This window comes from Saccostrea echinata, unplaced genomic scaffold, assembly GCF_033153115.1.
Source record: "Saccostrea echinata isolate AGI-Se365-2 ecotype Australia unplaced genomic scaffold, CSIRO_AGI_Sech_v1 ptg000029l, whole genome shotgun sequence".
Taxonomy (NCBI): domain Eukaryota; kingdom Metazoa; phylum Mollusca; class Bivalvia; order Ostreida; family Ostreidae; genus Saccostrea; species Saccostrea echinata.
Window position 1 is genome coordinate 13,263,665 of NW_026889778.1, and position 17,511 is coordinate 13,281,175.

Consider the following 17,511-nt stretch of genomic DNA (forward strand, 5'->3'; position numbering starts at 1 on the left):
ATCATTAAGCATCACAAATGCAGAGTAACACTGACGCTTAATGAAACAAGCAAATATCTACATAATCGACGGCTAATGATACAAGTAGTGTATCATTAAGCGCTGCAGTTGCACCCTTTAATGATAAAAAAAAAATCACACCCCCCCCCCTCCCAATCCGGATCTTGTCATGCAAAAAATTGTCATTTGTGTGAATATGTGATTTTTTAAAATTATTCTTTTTTATCTAGCATACTTCATTTCTAACAGATCTTTACAGGTGAGATATTTTATCAGAAACCCCTTCCCCCTTCTGATAAAACTGGATACTGTGGGTCTTATACATTTCGATTCGAGTGAATTTTCTTCTAATTTTCATCTCTCTTTGGCATATCCAATGTATTTTCAGAATAAAAGCGATACTTACGGAAATAGACTTGGTCGATGGGAATTGAATCGATTAATTATTATAGTATAATAGGAAGACATGCTCTATTGCACTGGGTCCAGAAGGGGGGTATCAATTCAAACATAAAAGTTTTATAGATACTTCTTTTTAACATGTTAATTCGAAATTGGCATGCTATATCTTTTTCCAAGAATACCCAACCATTAATTATTATGCATATTCCAGTAAAACCAGGCAAATGACCATGCTCTAGAACGCTAGCATCAAAAATGGCTGTTTTTATCGCTAGTGCTCTGGTTTAGAAATATGCTTGTTCATATTATACAATTATGGAATGGGCATGAGGGAAATAGCATTCTTTCTTTATTTCCTCCGAAGCGGAGGATTCAAATGAACAAATACATGTATCTAAAATTTTGTTAAATATCTTATGCATCAATACATAGATAATTAATAACATGTTTAAAAATGAATTATTATACCTCTACTAATTTTTTACTGTATATAATTATTAATCGATATATTTTGCTGAATTCCTGAAAATCACTATAAAAAGAATGATTCCCTGCAAAAAGATGTGTCAGTTTGATGAACTGATACACACCTATTCGGAACACCCAGCAATTTCTTTTAAGCATACGAAATGTTCCCATGTCTCAAATAAAATCATGAATTTTCATAACGCAGCTCTGTTAATATAGCATATAAGGAGGTGGGGCCTAATTCATACGGAAACTTTGACTCTTGTTAACTGTGACATCAACATGGTCAACTAATGTTCACTGAAAGCTAGACAGATCACGTAACTTTGTCACAAAGTAAATTGTTTATAAAGTTGCTTGCAGATACATCAGTATTATAGACGATTGATTCAAATGAAAAGACCTCGTATTGAATTTATTTATCTATTTTAAATTTTGAGTAATCAGGGACCCGTTTTACAAAAAGAACTTACGACTAAGACCAAAAAATTTTAGTTGATTGTAAAATTTTGCATAAATAATGATTCTGGTTAAAATTTCCACCATAAAAAAAAACTTACTACATTCCTTTCAAAAAGATGAAAACCATTTTCAATACAATGTAAATTTGAAAGTAATAAACAGAATTAAGTTTGGGTCTTAGCCGTAAGTTCGTTTGTAAAACGGGCCCAAGGATTTCAATTTTGCACCTTATAATTGCTCTGCATATAAAATAGAATTGCAGTTACGGTTTTTGATATAGTCTAACTTTGGTATCCGTACAATAAAAAAAAGTTAAAGTATATAATCGAGATACTAAGCAAGGTTCCAGTTCCCCAAGAGCAAGACTATTTCCGAGGCTCTATTATAATTTGATTTCACAGATATTTTAAAGATTTGCCGTGCTCATCATTTTGCTATATGTACATTCCACGTTAGTTTGTTTATGGAGTGTGTAGAAAGCGACGGCATTCAAGACACTTCGACACAAACGGGGGATCAGAAGGTTAGAGTATGCATTCTATTTTGACTTCTCAAACGTTGAACGCTGTGCAAGTGTAAAGCGTAAGCGAAAATCAAAACTTCACACTCACATTGAACAGAAGCTATTGCAATTGCTCTTCCATTAATTGTAATTTACTTGAAGGATAATACGGGAATTTTGAAATATAAATCACATTTGTAGTCAAGGCAAGGAGTTAAAAAAATGTTAATATAAGCACTGAATCATTAAATGTTTGAAAGATGTAGTCTCATAACTGCAACGGTGGGCGCAAACAAATCTTCATAGCGCGCGTTAGCGCGTGTCTCAATTCCTTTATTCCGCACAGTTGCAGTTATGAGACTACATCTTTCAGAAAATAATGACTCAATGCTTGAATAAATTAATGCTTAAATAATTCGCATGATTTTGACATTGCATGTGAAATGTTTTGACGACATAGTTACTTTGCTAATAACATTACGTCATAGACTACTTAAACGCTCCGCCCACTGAGCATTTTAATTGGTTTAAATTATTTATGAATATTAATGAAGGAGTAGTCCCAGGGAGTAGCTCTAATTTTACACGGAGTAGTTCTCAGACGGGGGAAGTAGAATCATCTCATCGGGGAAATAGACAGTTATATTGTATTCATTATCTATCTATCTATCTATCTATCTATATAAAATACATGGTTACTGTCTTGAAATATAAGCGATATTTGTGCGAGGGTAAGAAAACGTGATAGAGGGCGAGGCTGGCCGAGGCCTCGATCACGTTTTCGACACGAGCCCAAATATCGCTTATATTTCAAGACAGTAACCATGTATTTTGTTTATCCTGCAACATATTTTACTTGACCTCCAAAACGAGCTATTTTCAACTGATTTAGGTACATCTCTGCAGTTGAAACGTAGACGCCATGGCGTAAACATTGCAATATACATGACGTCACAGTGCTTTTAGAACGTCGGAATACATGCACGAGGCTTTATTAGGGCATTGACCGAATAAAGCTTTGGTTAATTAGGTTACCTTTATTAGGTCAATGGAAGTGGTAGTTGCAGGATAAATATATATATAAAGCACTAAAAATGACCAACGACACGAACAATAATAATCAAATTTTCGGGACGACCTGTCCCTTCCTCAGGACAAAGAAGAAAGTTAAGAAGTCATAAAAACAAAGGAAATAGAGAAACAAAAACAAATAGCACTGCTACTAAACTACTAAACACTAAATTTTTACATTGTTACATGTTTAATTTGAAGCTTATAAACAGTTGTGAACAAAGAAATCCGGAGCGCTATGAATTGCGTCCGGTCTATCGGATGTACTCTGGTGAAGTGTGATTTACATAATTGAACGAATTAATTATCGCTAATTAATCTTGGTCGTAATTAATTAGCGATAATTAATTCGTTCAAATTTGACATTATTATTGTTCGTGTCGTTGGTCATTTTTAGTGCTTTTTAAAAATTTCCATCCGTGACCTTGTATCTACTTAGTAGATCCGACACTTAGGATATACAGTGTTGTTGGTTTTTAGTGCTTTATATATATATATATATATATATATATATATATATATATATATATATATATATATATATATATATATATATATATATATATATATATGTCAACGAATATTCGAGTACTCGACTATCGTTCGATTATACAGACTATCGACTAAAATTTCTTTAGTCGGTTATTCGTTAGAAATGTGTTACCTAAAAGTAATTTTAAATTCAAGGTAATAAACTTGGATTCGCCCATTTCATTTATTTACAGATCAATGTTCTCGTAAGTAAAACTCAGGATATGGTTTAACTGTTCAAAGGAAATTATTTGTATGTCGATTATGTTCGGCATATATGCCTCCAAAATCTACAGTTGTATACTTTAAAAGATGTCAGGATGGAAAAATAGTTAAAAGCACGTTATCAAGGTTATATGAAACTGAACTTGTATTCTGCAATGGAATATCAAATATGATGTATCATATGCCGAATCCGTCAAACATACATGTAGTAAACACAGTCTTTGTTTCACCTGAAATTCCGTAACATCTGACGTAATGCAACTGTTCATAAAGAATAATTAAACAGCTGTTACAAAATTGTAAGTACATGTAAATTGGGGGACAATTATGAACGTAATTAAATGGTGTTTCTTTCTGATATTAATATCATGCAGTCTTTTTAAGATTGTATTGATTATTTGCACAAAATGTCATAATTAAAATTTATCGCAAGCTCTCTCTCTGTTTTTATAAGAGGCATGCTTTAATTGTTTACCAGTCAAAGATCACTAACACGACACATAGAAAATGGCTACAATTTACGGGTACATGTACTATCGTTATGAAAAAAAGGACAAATGCGAGCGTTTGATATCCTGCATTTAGATAAAATGTGAGGTAATTATTATATTAATTTTGATATCAAATACATTGGATAAATGTAGATGTACAGTATTTATTGTACTACGTAAATGTTTACGATTCAGAAATTGGCTGTATAATGGTGATAGCGTAGGTTAAATATTTTACAACTTTTACAACTAGTCTATATATATATATATATATATATATATATATATATATATATATATATATATATATATATATATATATATATATATATATATATATATATTAAAAGGAAAATAAATAACACCAGGTGCCTGTGTAGAAATGGAATAAATCTGTGGTCCTATGATTATAGTTTTGAAATTTTAATGAGTTTAATTTCGAAAATGTTATTTAATGAGAATATCTGATACTCCCTCAGAACCCCTTTTTGATAATTTGCACGGCTTCTCTTAGAATTACAGTTAAGAAACATTTGTGTTGCGGATAATTAATAAGCAATCATTTGAACAATGCTACAGATATCAAGTTTTGAATTCGCGCCTTGGAAGAAGTAAAATATTTACCATTCGGAGCAGCAAAGAATTCATAATGATATTTTAATAAACACAAAATTGCAGCATAAAACACATCTGGTCTATATAGAATATTGGCTTTTATAAATTCAAGTTTTTCATTTTCGAAAGATATTAGAAACTCATATACATATATATTATAAATACTCAATCTTTCCATGAAACAACAACACATTGTGAAAAGGCACATTAATTATTGCTTCAAAAACAATTTCTTGCTCTTTTTAGTATTACAAAAAATAATATTGACCTCAATCTCTGTGTCACTGAACATCATCTGAACTCTTATATTTCCTTTGTGTTCCTCGCCATTAAAAGATATCTTTCCGATCAAGGAACAGTCATCCTCATCAACATACGTGGGGTTTAGTAAAGTCGACGTGAATACGCGAATATTGAAGTTTCCATCATCAGTTACGTAACCTTCGTCACTTTGATACTTTCCCACGGTAATGGTTTCATCTATTTCCACATGTCTGCTAAAGGAATCTTTACACCTAACCACCCCCTTTGTCAGTATCCTATGTTTCTCATCATGGATTTGAGGATCAAATATCCCGTCCACTGCAATACCGTAGGTATATTTGCTTTTTCTCTCTGCGATAAGACTTGAATCATGACCAAAGATAACAGCTCCTCTTAACACGGACCAGGCAGCTTCCTGAGGAATGATGATTCGTTTCTCTGAAAACTTTTCACGGATCGCTTGGAAAAGCATTGGAGATTCTGCAAAACCACCGACTAGCAAAACAGTTCCTATATCTTTTCCATCCTTTGTTTGAAAAAGAGTAGATATATGGCATAGAATGTTACTAATTGATGAAGCGAAAAAGCTCTCAACTGTGCTAGATTCTAATCGTAGTTTATCCCCCATAAACGAAACTTTTGTTGACTTTCCCTCCAAAAGCTCCACAGTAGTGACCTTCCTTAAGGATTTTCCAGGATAAACAGACTCATATATATCCGATAAATCGGATGGGATGCGAACATTGACTTTGACAGTGGACCCAGGTTTTACTGTACGCTTTGCAATTTCAAATTCTCGAGATATTTCATACAACAAACTTCGCCTTTCTTTCCTAATTTTTCTCATTACAGTTTCTCCAACCATACTTTTCACAAAGTCCATGTAATTTTCATCAACTTTTGTGCCTCCCCAATTTCCACCAGATGCTTTCAGAATTTCTTTCACTTTTCCATTTTTTAAAACCTCGTGTGCTGTTATATCAATAGTTCCACCTGAATGAAATATACAAAAAAAATTGTACATTTAGATAAATTTCTAATTGGCATAAAGAATTAAAAAGGACATTATTTTCTAAAAATTCGGGGCTCTAGAGATATGCTGAAAGGTATATTTTTGAAAAATATTATTATGTTGTAATCTCCAGTCGGTAAAAAAGATAATTATGAATAAAAGAATTAAATGACTAATTTCATACAAAAAATCCTCCACCATAAAATCAAGCAATTTAAATTCTCTTCATAAATATCTATTTACAAATTCAACAAATTTTAGATCCTAATTTTCCAAAAAGAACAAGGAATGGCAAGGGTTTTATATAGCATCCTTTTGAATGGACCTCACAACAATACGTGATATTTTAAGATAAAATATTTCTACTGATGCCTATATAAAAAAAAATAAGTATGTTTCAGAAGAAAAGAAAAAAGATACTCAAGTCATGTATTTTAATTTATTTTTTTTCTGAATTTTAGTAGCTTTCATGATTTTCAGGATTTCAGCAAACATTGCTTGTATATTTGCATATTAAATAAATTTTATGCATTATCATTAAGTACATCTTCCCAACTTGATAATTTCTGACTGGTAGATATTTTTATTAAGTCAGCACATAAAAGAGCACTTTAAATGAGTAACTCTAAATAAGTTAACAACGTTCCTAAGCCCTCTTTATTACTTGCTTAACATGTTCATCAGACGCAATAATGTCAACAAGGAAATTTGCAAATAAGTTTTTAGATTTTTTCCTCCTTTCGAGAATCAAATTAAGACAGGCTATATATACCTTGTCAGTTGTATGAAACAGATTGATTTGGAAATAAACACTCAAAAAAGTTACCAGTTTGAGTAAGCTAATTATTTCTTTGATTTATGCTTTTGCAAATATTCTCGACTACTCTGTTGACATAAATAAAACACAAGAAAATGACATTTGACATCTAATGATGAAATGAATAAAATTACCGCCGGCATCAACTACTATGTATTTTGATCCTTTTGAAAATGTCTGGAAGGTTTCTCCAATCTCTCCCCCAACCTTTCTGTCGACTGGTAAGTACTTCACAAAGATAGCAGCAGCTTCTGGCTCAAGGGATATTGTAAGCATATCAGAACTTATTCCTGCCTAATGAAACATGAGCCATTTAAATCGCAGACTAATTCATACAGGTTGCATAAATCAAAAATAACTTCGAGTATGGATTGCAAAATGCGACTTGCATCCGAGTGTAAAAAAATTCATAAATAAATAAGAAATGTACGACAAAAAAGGAATTTTTCACGTAAACTATTAATTATTGATTATAAATCAACCTGGTATATACATCCTTATCACGTTGAGTTGACAGGCGCGGATCATCAGATCAATCGAGACGCAAACCGTTTCGTTTGATCTGATGATCTGCGCCTGTCAACTCAACGTGATAAGGCACTTCTGATCAAGTTACTGCATATTATAATGATATATTTATTATATACCCCTCTATCATTAGTAAATACAATAAAAGAAAAGCGTTTGGGATCAATTATACGATTATATGAATACATTTTCAAAAATATTTTGACACGCAAGAAACCAGAAGTCTCTGACGAGACTGTAGCTCTACTGGTTGTATTTATAAAGGAAGATAAAAGTTGCACTTGGACTTGAAACTTTGCAACAGCAATAATAGAATAATGATCCCTAGTTTAGTCTCTTTTGTGGCAAGATTTATTATTATATCATACTAAAACTGTAGGAGGAGTAGCCTTTTAAAACAATTTTACAGAAATTTTGATTTAAGTAACCATGGCAACATCATTCAACAAAATCAAAAAACAATAACACCAATTATGTATCTCTGTAGTCTACTTGTATGCTACATTATACTGAAATCAGACAAAAAAGTGTAGGAGGTGTAGCGTTTTGAAAGTATTTCAAGAAAATTTATATTTTTAGTAACCATGGCAACACTGTTCATCGAAATCCGAAACTGGTACAGAGAATTATGTATCTTAGTGTAGTTTACTTGTGTGCTAAGTAATACTAAAATCAGACCAAAACTGTAGGGGTAGCATTTTGAAGGTATTTCAAGGAAATTTCTATTTTTAGTAACCATGGCAACAATGTTCATCGAAATCAGAAAATCAAAACAAAGAATTATGTATCTTAGTGTAGTCTACTTGTTTGCCGAGTTATACTGAAATCAGATCAAAACTGTAGGAGGAGTAGCATTTTGAATGTTTTTCACAGAAATTTCTATTTTTAGTAACCATGGCAACACCGTTCATCGAAATCAAAAACCGATATACAGAATTATGTATCTTAGTATAATCTACTTGTGTGCCAAGTAATATTGAAATCAGACCAAAACTGTAGGAGGAGTACCATTTTGAAAGTATTTCAGAGAAATTTCTATTTTTAGTAACCATGGCAACACCGTTCATCGAAATCAAAAACCGATACACACAATTATGCATCTTAGTGTAGTCTACTTGTGTGCCAAGTAATATTGAAATCAGACCAAAACTGTAGGAGGAGTAGCATTTTGAAAAATTGTTTACAGACGGACGGACAGACAGACAGACAGACGGACGGACGGACGACGGACACCTTACTATCACATAAGCTCTTCTGGTCTGACCAGTAGAGCTAAAAAACGTGTTGTATACTGAGTACTATGTCATCAATTTCAGTCATCAGTTTCAGGAACGGTTGATATGGATTCAGAAAACCACTGTGGGGTGATTCGGAAAGTCGGATCACAACGTCATTTTAATGTGTGTAATAAGTAGTACAACAGAGTGATACATAGTAGGGTATATAATAAAACATAATATTACCTTTATAGCTGCTGTTCTCATGAATGTTTTTGCTGGATCAGACCAGATTGCTGGTACAGTAAGAACCCATTTGATATCATCAAGTTGTATTTCCGTGTTTTGCTTCGTACATTCCTCTAACAGTGAATCCTTGAGATATCGTATGGACTCAGAAAATACAAGCATTGCTGGAAGCGTCTTTCCATTCACGTCCTCAACTAACACTTCTTCATCACTGGACTGGAACAAAAAGAAAATAAAGAGTATATCAAAGAAAAGGCCTATGGGCCAAAATGAGTCATCTTGATTATGTTATTTTTTCAGAACAATGCTCTCACCCTACCCACTGATGGCCTTAGGGATGGGGCTAAAAATATCAAAATAGGTGGTATCTTTAAAAATCGTTTTCTTTTTCCTGGACATCAAGCAATCAAACTGTTGGCGTGATTGTAATAAGGATTTAGCCCTCTACAAAAATTGTGAAATTCATGGCCAAAGGGCAAAAGGGTCAGGGGTCTGGAGTTAGGTCAATTATCTATTGATTATAAATTGAAAATGCATTAATTCTTTAAAAATTGTCTATCCTCCTGTATATAAAGCAGATAAATTAGGTGCATGCATATGGTTAAAATAATCAAAAGTACCTCTTCCAAAATTGTGAAAGAACAAGGTACAGTTTCAATACAAATCTTGCCCATTTTTTTCAAAAATATGAAAGTGATGTAAGAAATTAAAACTCATGCTCTCTGAGTTGTTGAAATTCCATGCAGTAAGAATATACAAATCGTTTTTCTTATATGACTTCTTAAAGGCTAATTGCAACGTCATAAACGTGTGCATTTTCCCGTATTTTCTTTGAAAGTTCAGTTCACGGTAGCTCAGTCGGTAGAGCGCTTGCTCCGTGATCGGGAGGTCATATGTTCGAATATCGGCCGCGACTGACCTAAGTCGATAAAAAATGGGTAGCAACTGTTCCTTCGCCATGCGCTCAGCACTTTGAAGTGAAAGTTGCGGGTCCTTCGGATGAAACCTTAAAAACCGAGGCTCCGTGTCACGGCAGGCGTTGGCACGATAAAGATCCCTCACTGCTCAATGGCCCTGAGAGCCGAGTAAAGGTCAAAATTTGAATCCCTTCACCGGTATATGGTGACGTCTCTATATGAGTGAAAAATTCTCGAATTGGATGTAAAACAACATACAATTAATCAATCAATCTTTAAAAGTTGCAGAAGACATCAGTTTCAGTGAATATTTCTCTCAGATATAGAGCACATGCATCGCCCACAAAGATTTTCAGATTTTTCAAAGGATTTTACACAAAATATTCAAAAATTGCAGAGGGCGAAGGCTGTAGACACTGTTTTCTTAAGAACAAGAACCCCAGAAATGAGTCATTTTGAGGCTTTTTATGTTAAAAACTTAGAAATGGACCAATTTAATGACGTCATATTTCCAGAATGGTCCTCCTTCGTGCCGTATTCTTTCATGATTTATTACATTCATATACTCAACTCATATTTAAGCCAATTCCATAACTTTTTAAAAACATTAAATTCTAAGGGCACAATAAAGCCCAAACTCTACCTTCTCCTTTGTAGCCCCAGGATCAAGGGTTCATTGAGAGAGAAGAGGGGGCTGTAATGAAAGTGCATTATTTATTTCAAAATCTTCTTCTCTGCTCCAGGGTGTTAAATAAACCAAGTGCATACTTATAATGAACAAGGATACTTATTCCAAAATTGTAAATTCCATGGTCTCTGGGTCAGGGGTTATTGTATTAGCTCAGGGCTCTATTGATTACTGAGTAAATAGATTGATTAATTGATTATAGGTTAACCCAGACGGCAATATTTCAGCCACATTTCCACGGTTGGTTATATAGGGAAAATGCATCAATTCATTGAAAATCTTCTTCTCTTCTCTTGGGTATTTAGCAGATAAACTGAATGCATGATTACGATTATCAAGAGTGCCTCTTCGAAAATTGTGAATTTTGTGGCCCCAGGGTCAGAGGTTCTTTGGAGGGAAGGGGGCTCTATTTATTACATAGTGAAAGTACATTATTTCTTTGAAAACCTTTTTCTCTGCCCTTGGCTATTAAACAAACAAACAAAGTGCTTAGATATGATGATAAAGCGTGCTCTTAAAAATTGTGAATTCCCTGGCCACTGGGTCAGGGATATTGGGACAAGGCTCTATTGATTAAACAGTGAAATTTATTATTTCTATGAAAATCATCTACTCTGCTCCTTAGTATTAAATAAACCAAGTGCATGTCTATAATGAGCAAGAATGCTTCTTCCAAAATTGTGAATTTAATGGCTCTTTGGTCAGGGGTTCTGGTGTTAGGGCAGGGTTCTATTGAGTACTGTAAAATCACTTTTTTTTTCGAGGTGTCAAATTTTCTTGGTTTATGGGAAATATCTTTTGGTTCCTGAGGATTTAAATTGTAGTGTTCAGATGTTACATTGAGGGGGGGGGATGAATTCGTGGATCTCTCCAAACCACGAAAAAGGAAATTAAACCCCCACGAAAATAAGTTACTTTACAGTATATATTTGCCCTATTGTGGCAATACCCTGATTTCAACGATTCATAGCCTTGTTATTCTTGAGAAGATTTCTTTAAAAAAAACAAACTATTTATTCCCATTATATACTTTGATCCCCTACTGTGGCTCCCACTAACCCTGGGCCATAATTTGAGCAAACTTCAATCTGCACAAAATGAGGATACTTGCATATAAATATGACTTATCATGTCCTTGTTATTTTTGAGAAGAACTGGGCTACCTTCTCTAAATAAAGTATAATTATTATTTTTAAGAATAATTTAAGAGAATTTTCTTATATTATTCAGTGTAAAAATTTGATATCCTATTATGGCCACAATTCTTCCCCTGAAGGTAGGGGGGGGGGGGGGCTATTGTTTGTTAAAAATTGGATCTACCCTTCTTTTAAGTTTTATCTTTTCTTGCCCAGTGGTTTTTAGCTCACCTGAATCGAAGGGTGCCCGGCGTTGGTCTGTTGTCTGTCGTGTATCTTCTGTAAACTTTTCACATTTTCAACTTCTTCACAAGAACCTCTGGGCCAGAAAAGACGAAATGTAAAAGTTTTATATAGGAGATACCTTTAAAAATCTTCTTAAGAACAGTATGATTAGTCATATTAATACAGAAGCATCCCCAGGTAGTGTAGACTGAAAATTGTTCAAATCATGACCCCCGGGGGTAGTATGGGGCCACAACAGGGAATCAAAGTTTTACGTTGGTATATATACAATTGTAGGAGATATCTTTAAAGATCTTCTTCTCAAGAACAGCGTTGCCATGATTAATCATATTAATATAGAAGCATCCTCAGGTAGTTTAGATTCAAAATTGTTCAAATCATGACCCTTGGGGCTTGGATGGGGCCAAAACAAGTGATCAAATTTTACATAGATATATAAAGAAATATTTTTAAATATCTTCTCTAGAACAACAAAGCGATAATTAGTCATATTTATGTAGAAACATTCTCAGTTTAGATTCAAGATTGTTCAAATCATGACCCAACAGATTAGGGCGGGCCACAACAGGGAATCACAGTTTACATGAGAATATTTAGGAAAAATCTTCTCAAGAACAGCAAAGCCATGATTAATTATATCAATATAGGAGCATCCTCAGGTAGTACAGATTCAAGATTTCTCAAATCATGGAGGGTGGGATCATAACATGGAATCAAAGTTTTACATAAGAATAAATAGGAGAAGTCTATCTTTAAAAATCTTCTCAGGAACAGCAAAGCCACGATAAGTCATATTAATAGAGAAGTATCCTCAGGCAGTGTACATTCAAGATTGTTAAAACCATGACCCCTGGGTTTAGGGTGGGGCCACAACAGGGGAACGGAATTATACTAATATACATATTTTTATTTATACATATTAATTTTATTCGCATAAAGTGAATGGGATTAGGCAGCAGGCATAGCCTATTTTAGCCCTCTCCCTAATAGATATGAAATATCTTTAAAAATCATCTCATGAACAAAAAAAAGCCATGATAAGTCATGCATAATTATATGGAAGCATCTGCAGGTAGTGTAGGTTTAAGTTTGTTCAAATCATGACCCCTTTTGGTTAGAGTAGGTCATAATCTGTGATCAAAGTTTTACATAAGATTATATAGGAACAAGAATCTGCTGACGAAGAGCAGAAAGGGGGAAAAAAGGTGAACGTTGTGGCCTTTGGGCCCCTTGTTAACAGATGAAAAAGATGGAACCAAGAGATGTGCCCCTTGAAAGAGGGTGTGACGGCTACTTTGTGTCAAGTTTGGTTCAGATTGGAGAAGTTTAAAATTTAAAAAGTTAAGGACAAGGACGACGACGTCAGAAAATGAACAAATTTCGATCAGAAAACCTCACTTGAGCCTTTGGCTCAGATGATCTAAAATATATGAGTGAGACATTCTACTTGGCATGTGATAAATGTAATTGTCAATAATGTACATGTAAAGCGTTTTTTTTTTTTTTTTGCCTGACACCACGGTGTCAGGCATGTTAAGGATCACTTTTTCCATGGTGCGAAACTAAAGATCGGCAGCTAATCAACTAAATTTTGTGCAAGCTGATTTACATCGGATTTTGCTACCTGCGTTTTAACAACAACAGTTAGCAGAAGAAACAATCTTGTTACTGATGCAAAATATTGATCTGTTTACTTCCTTGAGTTTTTTTTTATGCAACGCGATTCCCTATATGAACATGTCCGTGTAACCTTTTTTCTGGGTTTCTATAGTACTGGATCAGTCCATTTATCTTCTAGGAGAGATGAGACACAATCATTTCGCGCCAAATCTTCGCGCCTTTTCCTCGGAATGTTATATTGAATGGGTGTGATAACTTCCATAGAATTAAAAAAAATTAGTTCTTTTATCCTGATTCACGAGCTTTTATTTTTTAACTTTCTCATTTTCTTTTTAAAGTAACATGTCGTATATGGACAGGTAACAACAAGCAATGAATTTGCTAATTTTTCCTCCTTATTTTATTTACCGGTTTATTCCAAAAGAGGACTTGTCCTATTTTAGTTTTAACTATTATAACAAACGTCATTCAACGTGATGTAGGGAAAGAAAATAGAAGGTCAAATCGTATGCTTTATAAAAATTTAAAATGATTAGATGGTACAGACAAAAAATTCTTAAGATGAAGAAGTGACCAAATATATCTGATAATTTTGATCCTCTTTTGCTTACCATGAAGTAGAGATGCATATTCTATGCAAACACATTCTGCATGTCTATCATAACAAATATCAATTTCTTGTAAAGAATTTCCGTATACATCTTTAAAGATAAAGCATTCTTTTGTTTTAAAGTTTTTATTCCAAGATTATACATGTAGATGGAAATTTTGTCTTCAGACGCACAACATTTTTTAAATATGGATGTCTATTCACGTCAACAAAGGAAACTGTGTACACTTCTTTGTTATCATGATGATCTTTTGTCATGATAACTCTCTTAGTGTGACGCATGTTGCCATGCATCTACCACACAGCTTTGTGGTCACCTTTCCATTCTTCTGATGCGTCGCAAATAAGTTAAACGTCAAAAATCATGATTCCTTATACGTTCGACTATTATATATTGATTGGTTTAGTCAGGCAAGCTTTTGAAAAGCGATTACACGGTTTGTTTTCAACCCGAGAAATCTTCTATAGAAATAAACTGGCCTAAGTTTAGCTTTGATATTTTCTACTTTGTACATAGAATTATCATTAGTGCATATCAATCTGTGGAACAATATGAAGGAAATATGATGCGGAATTCGACTGGATCAGCATTTTTATAATGATATTTACTTTACATGTATTTTTCACTTACCTCTATGCCATAAAGAGACATTTTGAATCGCCTGAAAATATACCAGTTATGCTGCTCTTCGTCCAGAGTAAGCTCCATGTACTTTTCTTCTGCTTCAAAGCCAAACTTTGAAAATTGTTTGTCCTCTGTAAACAGGATGCATGTCGACGTTTTATGGGAAGTCATTGTTGTCATAGGATCAATCCATTGCTTCATTGCAGATTTTGTTGGATCTCTTTTAAAATCGTGTCTCGTTGAGAAGGTATATCCGGAGTACGTTGTGCCAAGGTCTATTGCAGCACACAAGAGGTAGTCTGTCTGTTCACTGGAAGTCATCTCTTTAAAATCTGCACCTGTCAGTATTTGCACTGCTCAGTTAGCTAAATTACCGTACTGACCTAAAACAAACATTACTAATTTAACTATATAATGTTTAATTTAATCCCTCTTCTCTCACTGAATTCGACTAGGAATTCAAAAAAGGAAACAATAATAAAAAAAAAATAATAATCCCTTAATCATGTAACGAAATAATTTGTATCGTTTTGTGTCACCTTCAGAGCAGAGCGACATTTAGGGATCACTTTATCCGGCGTCTGTCTATCAGTACTTCTGTCCCACCATATATCTTGAGAACTGTAAAAGATATGGATTTGATATTTTGCACATATATTGCATGACACTTTGGCTTTTGTAAAATATGATAGTTATCGACCTCTTTACCTTTGAACTTGACCTTTGACCTACTTTTCAGAATAGTTCATTATGCCGTTATGCAGCATATTTTTGACATTTAAGAGGTAAATTTGTGCTATTAAGCATGCACACTGTTTGACATAAACATCATGGAAATTACCAGTGTTACAAACCTCTTAACCTTTGACCTACTTTGCAAAAATACTCCAAACAGTTGATTTAATTTGTGTCTCTTTTGATTTTGTGAGGCAGGGTTATAATATTGGCATTTATATTTCATATCTGTGAGCTCATGACATTGTACTTTGAGCTCATGACACTGTATGCTATACAGTTACCACACAAACTGAAATTTTAAAAATACTATGAACATACATAGGGATCGGTAAACCAAAAGGATCATTGTAAACTAATAACGTTGAAGTAAAGAAATACTGAATTCTCTTTTGGAGGAGAGTTTTTATCATGTTTTAAAATGAAAAATAAATATTTCTAATATGTAATTTCAATTTCATTATTCAAGCTAGCTTTGAAGGTTAGGGAGTCATATTTCTATTTGAGTGTGAGATTTTATATGATAAATGCTATTCCATCGGTCTTAATACTTGTGATTTTTTTCTTTGCTATTATAAATCATGATAATGGCAGTAGCAAATAAATAACTGGCCATCCTTCGATTTATTGTTATCTTTAATGATGCTATAAAGGAGGCTGACACATATGTTCCTTGGAACACGCTAGTATAATGTTCCCCAAACGAAGTTTGGGAACATACTTAAGGTCTTTCGTCTTCACGGAAGACCTTATAGTGATTCTACTGTTTCTTATTAGGTCTTTCCACCTTTCTGTGGAAAGACCTACTGAAATTGTTCTGTTTATAATTATTATTAGGTCTTTCCACTTTCCGTGGAAAGGCCTATTGAAATGCTTATGTTTATTATTATTTTTCTGTTACGGCCTTTTGAACCAAAGGACGTATCAAAAAACTTTGTAGTTCATGATACTCGACATCAAAAGTTATTTCGAAAAACTACCCAACGAATATGACCTATGACCCCTTTCAGAGTTCTTGCCCCTTGTACGAAAAACCTTGTTATCGCTACTCCTTCGAAACCATAAACCGTAGAGGTACGGAACCTTCACCAATGTCTTCGACTTATTGAGGGGACTCTTTAATCTTTTCATTGCAAAAGTATTCGTCGACCCCTTTTATGAGTTATTGCCCCTGAAAGTTTTTGATGTTTACAAATAATTAAAAAATTTCAAAACGGTAAGTCGTAGAGACATGGAACGATCTGCATAAGATTCATTGACCTTTGACCTTAAAATATATGCAAAGGTCAAGGTCATTCCAAAAATGAGAAATTAAGCTCTTTTTACAACTCTTTTGTCTTTCAACATATACTATCTGTCTTTGCATCATTAATATGTACTCTTAAATCTATTTCAAAGATTTCATTCTTGTCCCCTAAACTTAACCCCTTTGAAAGTTATAGCCCCTTGTGTGAAAAACCTTGTTATCGCTACTTCTCCGAAACCGTAAACCGCAGAGACATGAAACCTTCACTAATGTCTTCAGGGTCTTTAGACACAATTTCAATCTATTCAGTGCGAAAGGATCTGATGACCCCTTTTATGAGTTATTGCCCTTTAACGACTTTGCGCTTACTATTAAACCTTATAACTTTAAATTTATTTTGACCAAAATTTTGTGCACGCGATTTCTCAAAAACTATTCACTGGTTTTCAATGAAACTTTCACAAAAAATGAAAGATACTATATGATCTTTGTTCATCACTAGTAAAATTTGGAAAATTAGCTTCCGGTTCCAAATTATGGATTCCTGACTTTTAAATGGAATGTTGTCCGCGGCAAACCTAAAGAACGATTAAAGGTATGAACTGGAGACTTATTAGAGATTGTAAAACATGTCTTCTAGATTTCCAGAAGCGCCTTTTCGTGCGTTGTCACTACTTCCGGTCGCTACCGGAAGCGGATTTAAAAAGTCGAATTTTTCAACTTTTTGTTTTTCAATATATTTTGGTGATATTAGTAGGGTTAATAAAGACTCTTTTCAGAATGCATAATATATTGTTGGTTTGAAAATTGAAAATAAATATCATAATTATTAAT

At 33.7% G+C, this 17,511-nt stretch overlaps 2 protein-coding genes across 2 annotated transcripts in view; one reads left to right on the forward strand and one right to left on the reverse strand.

The window, feature by feature from the left end:
• Window positions 1–17,511, forward strand: part of LOC133195621 (uncharacterized) — a 238,631-nt gene that overhangs the window by 77,320 nt on the left and 143,800 nt on the right. The gene's annotated exons all lie outside the window — the stretch shown is intronic.
• LOC133194997 (heat shock 70 kDa protein 12A-like) lies at window positions 4,979–15,028 on the reverse strand. Its single transcript, XM_061330886.1, has 4 exons — window positions 14,703–15,028; window positions 8,852–9,070; window positions 6,995–7,154; window positions 4,979–6,024 (listed from the first exon to the last, which is right to left on the reverse strand). The coding sequence occupies exons 1-4, from the start codon at window positions 15,015–15,017 to the stop codon at window positions 4,979–4,981; spliced, it is 1,740 nt and encodes a 579-aa protein (XP_061186870.1). The 5' UTR covers window positions 15,018–15,028.